The sequence below is a fragment of the Delphinapterus leucas genome, chromosome X, assembly GCF_059928025.1.
Source record: "Delphinapterus leucas isolate spDelLeu-1000000601 "Yukka" chromosome X, BTC_Dleu_Yukka2, whole genome shotgun sequence".
In the NCBI taxonomy this organism is placed as follows: Eukaryota; Metazoa; Chordata; class Mammalia; order Artiodactyla; family Monodontidae; genus Delphinapterus; species Delphinapterus leucas.
This window is the reverse complement of record NC_143150.1, coordinates 16,494,275-16,507,413: the sequence shown is the minus strand read 5'-3', so window position 1 is coordinate 16,507,413 and position 13,139 is coordinate 16,494,275. Positions and strand designations below refer to the sequence as shown.

At 40.5% G+C, this 13,139-nt stretch overlaps 1 protein-coding gene across 1 annotated transcript in view; it reads left to right on the top strand.

The window, feature by feature from the left end:
• LOC111164523 (integrator complex subunit 6-like) overlaps nt 1-13,139 on the top strand; it is a 58,495-nt gene that overhangs the window by 36,513 nt on the left and 8,843 nt on the right. The window contains 7 exon segments of the mRNA XM_022554232.3: nt 1,902-1,996; nt 2,961-3,071; nt 5,279-5,497; nt 6,537-6,660; nt 8,017-8,159; nt 9,799-10,033; nt 11,749-12,120. Coding sequence (XP_022409940.2) covers nt 1,902-1,996; nt 2,961-3,071; nt 5,279-5,497; nt 6,537-6,660; nt 8,017-8,159; nt 9,799-10,033; nt 11,749-12,120 — 1,299 coding nt within the window.

The following is a 13,139-nucleotide window of genomic DNA, read 5'->3' as shown; positions in this document are numbered from 1 at the left end:
TTAGTCTGTGGAAGATTTTCTTTTTTCCTCTTGCCCCCATTAAAAAATAAATCCGACAAGAAGTAATTAGACTAAATTGGCTCCTGGGTGGAATCATTGCAATTGGCATGGTTAGAAATATTAAGACTATTATTGACTCTCATTGTCTAATCTATTTATATCTAAATGTCTCTTCAGTCTTGTGGTATTTACATCTGTCAGTTAGTTTCCAAGATCTGCCTAATTCCCTACAGACTTCACACAAAGACATGGTATAACAGGATATTTCTACAGTCTCCCATTCCTTTCTGTCAAGGTATGAATGGTCTTTAAAGGACCTGCATGTTACAATGAGCCAGAAATCTCTTCAGATCTTTTTTCCTTTGTTCTTTCTACCCTGTACCAAAAGAACAAAAGACCTACATTTTATGACTTTGTAAATTCATTTAAATTAGTTTCAGCAGGAGTGAATAATTTATTATAGTAGTAAAAGGAAGAAAATATGTAGTTGCTTTTCTTAACCAAATAAATTCAGAATTTCAAAGAATAACCCTATTTGTAGAGAAATTGTGCATATGGCATAGGGATCGTTTTGTTCCTGGAAGGAAAGCATTTGTTTTTTGGATAAAAGCCAGTAAAACATGAAGAAACAATATAGAGAGTGAATTTATAATATCTTTGATATTTATAGTAAGTGTGGCAGGTTCATGTTGGTTGATGTCGGGATATCAATTTTGAATTATTATATTAAAAAATTTCTTATCCTTGGAAGGAAATAATGAGATATTTTGGGAATTTTCCATGTAGTGTATACAATGCCTTTGGATTATTTAAATAATTAAATTTGAGTGTAAAAATATAGGGGATATCTGCTTTTTTAAGGAAAATGTCTTTAGTTATATTAATAATACACCATATTCAAGAACCATACTTAGTTGTACAGAATTTTCAACTTCAACATACATCTCTACTTGCTTTTACTAGTGCCATCAGCCAATTGTTAACTAATGTTTGAGAGACCCAAAGTTTGGCTCAAAATGCCTGACCACAGAAATCAAGGAAATGAAGAGGGGGGAAATATGGATAAACAAAATATACACTGATTAAGGAGAATCCAAAACGTAATTTAGAGCGTGCCATCATTGCCCAGAAATTATTGAGGTATAATTGACATATTCTATTAGTCTCAGGTGTGCAACATAATGATTCGATATTTGTATGTATTGCAAAATGATCACCACGATAAATCTAGTTAACATCCATCACCACACATAGTTCCAATTCTTTCCTTGTGATGAGAAATATTAAGATCTACTCTTCGCAGCTTTCAAATATGCACTACAGCGTAGTTAACTATAATCATCACGCTGTACATTACATCCCCATGACTTATTTATGTTATAACTGGAAGTCTGTACCATTTGACCCCCTTCACCCATTTCACCCACCCCCCCCCCCCGCCCCGGCAACCAGCAATCTGCTCTGTGTATCTATGAGTTCGTTTTGTTCTTGTTGTTCTTGTTGTTTTAACATTCTCTATTTAAATAAAAGAAATATTCCATCCACCAGTGACCATGGATTCCTTCTCAGGTGAAAATTACTACACTAGAGTTACCAATATGTAAGATAATATTTCACATAGATCAGAGTCCGTGTTTTAATATTATATTTTATGTAGCTTCACAGATGGAAGATGAATATGTAACCTGAGAATTTATTTCATTTTCTAGAAAACTGCTATATATAATTTTGGTACATAGTACCAAAAAAAGATAATCAAATAAACTCCGATGAAATGTTCATCTAATGTAATTGAAACTGGAAATTTCTAGGAAATTATATAATAGATGTGGGTTGCTTGACTTAGATCTTGGAATTTAGGACTGGAATAGTATAATATTTTCTTGGATTTTCTCTTGCAGATGACTTGTTTAAAGTTCACAAGCTTAAGCCAAATGTGAAGTGGCGACAGGCTTTTGACAGCTACTTAAAAACTCTGCCTCCATACTACTTATTAGTATGTATTAACTCTATCCAATCAATCAAAAACTTCACCCCTGAAATAAGATAGTTTTATTTTTAATTTGTAAATTTGGGTCGCCCTTGTCTTCTCAAATTATGTGTAAGAGCTTGGAGATATCATGGCGGCACAAAAGAGGTCTGCTTATTTTATTTCCTTTAACTGCCATGGTTATTGTTATAAAACACATCTATGTTTCTCTTATAAAAACTAACCTTGTGAAATTATAATTTTGGAATTTAAGAAAAATAGGACTGGATTTATGTATTATATCAACTTCCCTTTTTAACTCTAGAAATTCGCACTATTGGGTTTTCCTCTGAAAAAAAAACAAACAACCTCAAGACATTATATTTACTTATGGCTTGTTAAATGTGTCCTAGACACAGCATGAAGTAGGGGCACTGGTTAGAGGGAATCCAAAAAGAGTAAAAAATCACTTGGTGTCATTTGGATTTTTACAATTTGAGAAAAATATTCATAATTATTTTGAACGAGTCATATAATCTAAATCAAGATTATCAAAATCATTTCAGAGGTAGATGTGGTAAACTTTAAGCCAAGTTTCTAGAGGTGAAAAGGCAGAACCTTAAGTGGTACCACTGGTGTCACTGGGAGGAGAAATTGGGGTGTGTTAGTATTTACCATGGCAGGAATGGGGTGCACAATAAAATGCAATGTGAAATGATTTTATGACTTGGGAATTAAGACTGAAAGCAATTTACCTGTTTGAATTTGCTGTTACTTGCTCTTCTTATCCCACTCTCTTCTGATTTTTTTACTTTCTGCTCTTTACTTTTCTGCTATTTTCATTGCCACTTTTTAATGTTCCATGTTTGGTTTTATGTGCAGCACCTTGACTTCTAAGAAATGAATCATGTCCCTTTGCCCCTTATAACTGAAGTTTGAGTATTTTAAGATTTATTCTATTCTTACTGTTGTGTATTTTGTTTCCTTATAGCCATTAAAGAAAGCACTAAGGATGATGGGAGCTCCAAATCTGATATCAGATAATTTAGATTGTGGACTTAGTTACAGTGTTATCTCTTACCTTAAAAAACTCAGCCAACAGGTAGTATTGGTAAAAACAAACAAACAAAAATCCTTTGCCCTCAGAAGTGCATTTCCTTATTCTTTAGTATAACTGTAATTTTCAAATTAAATGTGTATATATTTCTACACTTTATGGATTAGTAATAATGTGATTCTCTATGGCTTCTAGCTTCACCATTAAACTGCAGTTAAGGGTCTGTCAGTATCATTTGATGCTGTGCCATTTCTCCTTTCGCTTGCCAGTTTGTTCTACCCACAAGCTGGTTGATATTTTGTGGCCTAGGAGGGGCAGAGGCTTAATAGAATTATCCGTGGGTCACATTTTGTCTATCCTCAACCTAGTTTCTCCTCAAATCACGTTGGGCTAGAGCATCCCCCTTTTTAGGTCAGCACATTGAGGCATGGTGTGATTAATGACTTGCCTGAAATGTGTTTTTAGGCAATAAATATCAGTATGCTTTTTCTTGGAGAGGGGGAGATGAGACCAGTGTTCCTCGCACTGGAGGGTGACAGGCCCTCCATCTGTTCCCCCACCTCATTTGCATTATTCACCTTGTCCCTTGCCTGCCCCTCTCTATTAGTACCTCATCCTCCACTCACCCCTACTTATCGTACTTCTCACCTCTACCTAGCCCATTCTTGCAGGGTGGAAATGTTTGAGAACTACTGAGTTAGAGCTTTACTGCCATACAAATGTGTTATGTTACATGACAAATTAATGCAGCAGCTTTACTTTCTTCTTGTGCACAAATGTATTCCCAGGTAGGGAATAGTAGTAGCATTTGCAGTGACAATAATGCTTCAAGTTGGATATGTTTCAAAGTTGGGCCTTTAGAAAACAGAGCAAATAAGTGTCAGAGCAAATAACTGTCAGATTTCTGACACCAAAGAACCAAAATGACTCCACAATTTGGGATGCTGACACACCTTGCTAGGAACTGGCAAAAACTTAAGTATAGTCTGGAGTTTACCAGCTCCTACCAGACCACTGTGCTCATAAATGCAAAAGAAAGTAAAGACAAACCCAGATTTCTGATCTATCAAGTGTCCCCTTAACCCCTTTCCCTCTCTGCTAATAGATTTTTGTTGTTGTTGTTAAATGTTTTGTTTTGGTTATTTATTTATTTATTGATCTATTGATTTATATTTTTTTATTTGATGTTTACCTTAGGCCTTTAAGGCTGTGTCAGCAGGGTATGGCCAGAAGGAAGAATAGTGAACAGAGTTGAAACTCATGCAAGTTCTGGGGCTTTCTGGGACACGTTGCTTGTACAGTTTTATCAATGACCTTTCAGGACCAGTTTGTGGAAGCAGACCCTTCATTTGCTCTTATCCCTTATTTCATGACTAAGTTTTTAAAAAGATAATAAACATACTTAATTCCAATAATTAGGGAAAATTTATGAGTATCTCTGACCAAACCACAAGAAATTCAAATTAATTTGGGCTTACTGGACATTGGTGGAATTCCACCTTTTAGAGAAAAAGAAAAGATCGTTACTAATTTATACTAGCTCTAATTACTAATTTAATTACTAATTTAATAACTCTATGTCACCAGTGTTCTTTGAACCATCTCAGATGTATGTAAATCACGAAATATGCCCAAATATATTGCTACAATACATTCTCAAGCAATATTTATCAATATGGTATAATAGTGTCTATTAAGAGGATTTTTTTTCTTGTGAGTTAGTAAGAAACTTACTGAGTACATATTACAAATTATTTACTTGGTAATATTTGTTAAGTATTACTTTTGGGGGGGTGGTCTGATATTAGAACTAAACACTATAAGTTTTTTTCAGATATAATGCAATCTATGTAATCTGAATTTTAGTACTAGTGTACTTTTATAAATACAGAGTTTTACCCTTTATGTCTGGGTCCGAAATGAATATGTTCACTTAGACTAGATTTTACAGTAGCAAAATGTGATTTTACATGTAATTCTTACCCATGGTTTTCATTCTCTCCATGATTCAATCATAATTTTGACACTAGACAAGAGAAAAAAAAAAGTGTATTATTTGTCTTTCTAGCCCCCTCTCTCTGTTTGCTGTGGTAGTACAGAGAAGCACAGGAAAATGTTTAATTATCCGTTTTTCTGTGATTTGCGATTGAAATTTGTTCAATGGGTTTCTTAAAGTATTATCTTTCTTAAGTAGTAAAAACAATAGTGATAATATAGATCTTTTCATAACGTACTATGTACTTTCATTTTAGACCAAACTAGAGTCAGAACGAATACTAGCATCAGTGGGGAAGAAACCTCCCCAGGAAATTGGAATCAAAGTGAAAAATCATTCTGGAGGTGGCGTGTCCTTGACTCACAATAAAAATTTTAGAAAACTATTGAAAGAAATCATAGGAGAAACAGCACCGAGACTGGCAGAATTGAATACCAAAGAATTTGCCGGCTTCCAAGTAGGGCTCTTAAACAAGGTAAACTGTGACATAAATAGATTGTTTGGGGTGGGGGGGGTGGTAAGGTCTGTGAAAGATAAAGGGGAGAAGGAACACGAGTAAGCAGAGAGAGCTTTCAGATCCCTTGCAGAACATTTGGTCCTAAACAAAATGTCCATAAGACATTTGGTCCACACCAAAAGGTCCTTGAAATCTGGTTCGATCCAAAACATATCCATGAGCATATTTGGTTCATGCCAAATGGTTTTGGACAGAACCAAATATCAAGGACCCTTTGGTGTGGACCACATGTCTCCATGGACATTTTGGACAGGACCAAGTGTGACCAATTATCAAGGACCTCTGGCGTGGACCAAATGTTGTACAGACATTTTGGACAGGACCAAATGTCTGCTAACCGTCAGATTACGCTGCTGAACTAACACTTGTGAGAGGGTGGGGGAAGGAAGGAGGAATGGGTATGAAGAGCCTCAGACATCAGTATAGCTTGTAGAAAATCTTAACCAGCCCAGAAGGGAAGCCTGGCACCACGATCTCCCATAGAGGAGGTCCACATTGGGCAGAACTGGCCAGGCCCTAACATCCCCCATCATCCTCCATCACTGGCTGGGGGCAGCCTGGGGAAGAGCACAGCCTGGGCTCCAATGCTGCCCCAGATCCCAAAGGTACTGGGGCTGGAGGTGGTCAGATCACTGCAGCCCTTGTAGGATCAGCCACTGCTTCCCGGATGGACATCCCAGCAGCTCACCCCCGTGGCTGCAGGCGGGCTACATCTAGATTACAAACAGTGGGCCTGCAAGGCTTCCCCCGGCACAAATCTCAGGATTTGATGTTTTAAATGACATATTGAAAAAGGATATTCCCAGTGGCTTTAATGCTCTGTGGGTGTATTAGAATTCAGAACACAGCCAGCGAAGGCAAATTTTCCACTGGCAAAATTCTACTGTAGTTAGTTGTAATGAATATCCCTCTCTTCACTAAGATTTTAAGAGGATTAGGAATTATATTTCTATATTAAAAGCCTCAGGAGTAACTGAAATTGTTTCATTTCAAATAGGATTTGAAACCTCAGACGTATAGAAATGCTTATGATATTCCACGTAGAGGTCTTTTAGACCAGTTAACCAGAATGCGATCCAATCTGCTGAAAACACACAAGTTTATTGTTGGACAAGATGAAGGTAAGTGAACAAAGAAGCACTTTTTGTTGATTAGGCAAATGTCAAGTCTGACTCTCACGAAGATGTTTATTGCATAACGAGTAAGTTATTTTGTAATACTTTAATATTTATAATGCCTCTTTTCCAGAATCCCTTCAGCTACCCAGGAACAAGTTTATTGTTCTCGGGTTTAAGGGGAAGTGTGCATTAATCGGTGCATATATTACACTACACGTTTTAGCTCTTGTAAGTCTCAAAGCAACCCCATGAGATAGATGCTGTGTTTGTGCCCATTTTTATGGACATTGGAACTGAGAGTGAGCATTTTAGTAGTTTGCCCAGGTTTAGTGAGTTGGAAAGTGGCAGAACCTAGGTCTATCAGATTCCGGAAATTGCATGCCCCGAAGCTATAACCGCCCAGCCTACTGTGATGAATTCAATCCAAATTCCTCATTTACAGGAAAAGAATGAACCTGATATTGTCTAGGATAATTGGTGATGGTGTGTAATTCCCCTTTACTCCATTTTGCTCGTTTTAAGCAGGGTCATTTGTCCATTAAAATGTGCAAATCTTAGCCTGGCCAACCTCCTGAAATTATACGCCATTTTGTTTTTGTTTTTGTTTTTTTGGCAGGGGAGACTTTTCTAGGAAGAGAGCCTGTAGATCTAATCAAATTTTCCAAGAGGGTGAGGCCCGCTAACCAAGATTCTCTGGATGATAAGAGAAAACCATGGAGCCGAGGCTCCTTTTTTTAAAAATAAATTTATTTTTAAATTTTATTTTATTTTTGGCTGCGTTGGGTCTTCGTTGCTGCGTGCGGGCTTTCTCTAGTTGCGGCGAGCAGGGGCTACTCTTCGTTGTGGTGCGCGGGCTTCTCATTGCGGTGGCTTCTCTTGTTGCGGAGCGCGGGCTCTAGAGTGCAGGCTTCAGTAGTTGTGGTGCACGGGCTTAGCTGCTCCGCGGCATGTGGGATCTTCCCGGACCAGGGCTTGAACCCATTTCTCCCGCATTGGCAGGTGGATTCTTAACCACTGCGCCACCAGGGAAGCCCTGAGCCTAGGCTCTTGAAAACACAAAATATGGGGTTTTGAGTTGGGATGGTGGTATAGGGAATGTCAGCCCCTTCTCGAACCTGGTATGAAGAGTGAGGGAGTTGTTCTTGCCCTAGGGATTTGAGCTTGTAGGCCGAAGTGATGGTAGACTGAGTGATGAGTGGGATGAAGAGAGATGATTTTAGATCCAGGCTGCTAGATTCGAGATTTTAGACTGTCGGTTGCCAAGATACACAATGCTAAATCAGACTATGATCATGTCCTCTCAAAAGGACCACACACTTCTGCTGTATAGTATCTGTTGCTTTTCCGGTGATTTTGCAGATTCCCTTCATAGTGTTCCAGTCGCACAAATGGGTAACTATCAAGAATATCTAAAGACACTGGCTTCTCCACTTCGAGAGATTGATCCAGATCAACCAAAAAGACTACATACTTTTGGCAATCCATTTAAGCAAGATAAGAAGGTGGGATACCTATTTCTATGTCTGCCTAGATCGTGATGTTCTTGCAATAATTCCTTTCTTCTTGGCAATGTGTAGGTAACTCAGAGGTTCTCCTTTTGTTTGTTTAAGAGATAAAATATGCCTCCAGGGCTCTTTGTGAATGGAAAGTGGGAGCCTCCTTATGCAAGAGTGTGTTGGTTAAACAAAGTGATAGCTGCCATTTACTGATACGTAGTAGGTGCTATTTTAAATGATAACATTGAATGCTCACAGCTGCAGATGAGTGCTACTGTCTGCCCTATAATATGAAATCACAGCTCATAGTGGCCAAATGGTTCACCCCAGTGACACGACTGCTAAGAGCCAGGATTTGAACCCCCGTGTTTCCAGCTCCAGAGTCTGTATTTGTTCCCACCTCCACACACTAATTCCTTTAATATTGAGATCACTGTTTATTTCCTCTGTTTACATTATTCAGCTCTCTAGTGCTGTATCTAGACAGTTATAAAGTATTCCTCTTGAAATATGAAGTACTAAGTGGTGTTGCCTTATTGGCTTGTTCTACATGTGAGATGTGTGCGTGAGATATACATGTGAGATGTGTGTGTGTGCATGCGCGTGTGTGTGTGTGTATCTCTGTGTGTATAAGTGAGAGATATACTGACTTGACCATATAAGCATGAAGACAAATGGAGATTATATCTGCATTCATAGAGGAGACCATTGTTATAAACGTGCAGACCGTGAAATAATGTCTTCTGTAGCAAAAGTAGACTGAAAGGTATTCTGCTTCACCTGAATCTTCAATTAACTGGAGTTTTTCTTAATCTTTCTGTGTCTTGGTTTCCTCATTTGTGGCCCTGGAGATAACTATGACACCTAACTAACAGAGCTCTCTGGAGTATTGACTTAGTACCCGTACACCATTTAGAACATTACCTGACACGTGGTACGTGCTCAGTGACTGTGTTTTCCCCTTTATGTACTGTTTTGCTTTGGGAAATGCTTTGGAAAAGTCATTTATTATGATTTTATTCAAATAATGGGAGTGCGCATTCTTGGATTACCCTTGGATGAGAACAGCTTTTAGTTAACCTTCTATACTGCTGGCTCTCATCTTTTATCTAGTCCCAAGGGTGAAAAGCCCCCTCCCTCATTTCTGTCCAGCACCAAGGTGGACATATTTGAATCTCTGTGAGATTGCTGTTGGGGGAATGACATTTTCCATCTACCTGCCCATCACCATTTTCATGCAGCATTCTATACAGTGACTATCAATATTTCTTAAGGATGGGTTTAAAGCACACAAAAGGGAATGAATTGCCTTACCAAGGGTTGATGCAAAATGGTTTGTATCTTCTTCAGAAAGGTCACTGTGGGTTTACTCCCACTTTGGAACTCTCATCGCGTTGCTCATTCCCCAAGCTTTCTGGTTAATCGTGATTGTGTTATGTTTGACCTTACAACAAGTTTCCTCCTCGTCCCACTTAGACTAGATTGAAATTGAGTAGCGTTTCCTGAGGACGGTCTCTGTGGGCTATGGCAAATCTTTGGCCGATGGTTAAGATCTGTATTGGTGACGTAGCGTATGATTGTATATGCATGTGAAGAGTTCGTGCAGTGCTGTCTTTAATGGAATATGTTCATTGATGTTTTCTAGGGAATGATGATTGATGAAGCAGATGAGTTTGTAACAGGGCCACAAAACAAAGTGAAACGTCCTGGAGAACCCAGCAGTCCTCTGTCATCTAAGAGAAGGCGGAGTATGTCCCTGCTGTTGAGGAAACCACAAACACCACCTACTGTAACTAACCACGTGGGCGGAAAGGGACCACCCTCAGCCTCGTGGTTCCCATCTTATCCAAACCTCATAAAACCCACCCTTGTACATACAGGTATAGAGTAGTGGTTGTGATTTCCTTATGGCCCCTAGAGGACTAAGACACTAAACAATTTTCTTTTCCTTTGTATTCATTTCTTTTGTATTCAGTTTTTGTTCGTTAAGTAAACCGTTATTAAACCATCTATGTGGTAGGTACCAAGGGCCCCGTGGGGAGTGGAGACTGTGTTTCAAGGATCTCAATATGTATGAGGGGAGGAAGATCCTTACTTTCATAGTAATTAACACAAGTTGGAGAAATGGCAAGAGATACGCCTGTTTGCTTTGCCAGGGCAAGGCGGAAGGATGTGCAGCCATTTGGAGTTGCTGAGTCAGTAGGAGCAAATGGGTCTGCATGTGTGTTCTGTGTCCCCAGTTCCTCTCTATGCTCCAACCCAGTGCAGTCTGAACCGGCCTCCTGCATTCCACTGGATGATGCCCAATATAAATCTCACATCCCACCATTTCTCTCCATTCTTCTGATCTGGGCTGCCCTCATGTCACCAAGCTACTCCAATAGCTTCTTATCTGATTTCCCTACTTCCCATCTCCTGCACATCTAAGTCACTTCCTGCCCTGCAGACAAAGTGATCACGCCAACACAGAAATGAGATCACGCCACATCCATGCTGAAGACCCATCATCACCTTTCCTAGGCACTCAGAACACAATCTGAGCTCCCGACCCTGGTCTCCCAGCTCTGCACGACCTGGGCCCGCCATCCTCTCCTAACACGTGGCCTGTCATCTCCTCCTTGCTCTCTCTGCCTCTGTCCTTTGCTCTGTGCTCCCTGGCCAGTCCCCTCCCCGGGGCTCTGCACGTGCCCTCGCCGCAGCCTGGAGCTCTTCCTCTGCATGTGCACAGGCCGGCTCTCTCTCCTCCTCCAGGCTCTGCCCAAAGGACACCTCCTCAGGAGGGCCTTCCCGACCACGTGGTCCGCTGGGGCTCCCCCTCCTGCTCTCTGTCCCATCCCTGCTTGCTTCTTCCCTAACACGAATTCCAACTGTAATAATTTTGTTGGATCATTGTACACCTACTGCCTGGCGTCCCCATGAGCATGGAAGCTCCATAAGGGCGGGGATTGTTGGCGTCTGTCCTGTTGGCTGCCGCTCCCCGGCTCCTGGCACGGCGCCCGGCACAGAGCAGGACGAGTCAATGGAGAAGAGGTGTCAGACCTGGAGTAAAAAGAAACTCAGGTTTCTGGGAGAGAAAAGATGTATGAGGAAGATCTTATACTGACAGGGATTTGGGGTGGGGTGACGGGGGCCATACAGAGCCTTCAGGTCTAGTGGCCACCACCTGTGTTTCCTCAGAACTTTGGAGGGAGAGAGGCGGGAGTTTGGCGGGGGGGCCATGTAATCTGATGTCAAGCTCGGTAGAGCATGGCATTTCATAGGTAAAGGACAGAAATCATGCCACCAAGTGAGACTTGCTGCTTTTCAGCTTGTAAAGCACGAGCTGCAGCTCAACCCTCAGCACCAGGGACCTGAGCCTCTTTATTCGTTGTACTGTCTTACTTGGTTTCCATATGTGTTCATGGTGCCACGAAGAGAAGAAAGTGCGTTTGTCGTATTACCTTCCTGAGCCCAATTTGAGGGGTCTCAGGCTCCATCTGGTACTTCCTCTTGCTTTATGAAACAATTTCCTCAAAACTGAGGAGCACCGGGTGGTCCCTGTGGGGTTGCCATAATGCACCTACGTCACAGCTCCACTTGTTAATTTGGTTTCCAGATGTTACTGTCACTCACGATGTTCATGAGAAGATGGAAAATGGTCAAATCTCACCCGATGGCTTCCTGTCAAAATCTGCTGCCCCAGAGCTTATGAATATGGCAGGAGATAGTATCCCGCCCGACCAAGTGGATTCCCTGTCTGATGATTTCACTAGTCTCAGGAAAGATGACCTGATGCACAGTCCTGGTAGTAATGCAGTCATAGGAGGAACCAAGAACTGCAGCGTCTCTGCAGATGATCGAAAAGTCTCGGTAGCATCTGCTTTGGAAACTGGGCCAAATACATCACAAATAACTCCTGCTATGGCACAAGGAATCAATGCTGATATAAAACACCAGTTAATGAAGGAAGTTCGAAAATTTGGGCGAAGTAAGTAGTGAAAGACCATCTATCAATAATATAATGGAGGTCCCTTTCCGTTTAGGATTCAGAATAGATTCAAGGTATCTCTTTTTTATTTTATTGGAGTTTAATTGCTTTGTAATGGTATGTTAGTTTCAGCTTCACAACAAAATGAATCAGTTATATATATACATATGTTCCCATATCACTCCCCGCTTGCGTCTCCCTCCCTCCCACCCTCCCTATCCCACCCCTCCAGGCGGTCACAAAGCACCGAGCTGATCTCCCTGTGCTATGCGGCTGCTTCCCACTAGCTATCTACTTTAGGTTTGGTAGTGTATATATGTCCATGCCTCTCTCTCGATTTGTCACAGTTTACCCTTCCCCCTCTCCATATCCTCAAGTCCATTCTCCAGTAAGTCTGTGTCTTTATTCCTGTTTTACCCCTAGGTTCCCCATGACATTTTTTTTTCTTAATTCCATATATATGTGTTAGCATACGGTACTTGTCTCTCTCTTTCTGACTTACTTCACTCTGTATGACAGACTCTAGGTCTATCCACCTCATTACAAATAGCTCAATTTCATTTCTTTTTATGGCTGAGTAATATTCCATTGTATATATGTGCCACATCTTCTTTATCCATTCATCTGATGATGGACACTTAGGTTGTTTCCATCTCCGGGCTATTGTAAATAGAGCTGCAATGAACATTTTGGTACATGATTCTTTTTGAATTATGGTCTTCTCAGGGTATATGCCCAGTAGCGGGAGTGCTGGGTCATATGGTAGTTCTATTTTTAGTTTTTTAAGGGACCTCCATACTGTTCTCCACAGTGGCTGTATCAATTTACATTCCCACCAACAGTGTAAGAGAGTTCCCTTTTCTCCACACCCTCTCCAGCATTCATTGTTTCTAGATTTTTTGATGATGGCCATTCTGACTGGTGTGAGATGATATCTCATTGTAGTTTTAATTTGCATTTCTCTAATGATTAGTGATGTTGAGCATTCTTTCATGTGTTTGTTGGCAGTCTGTATATTT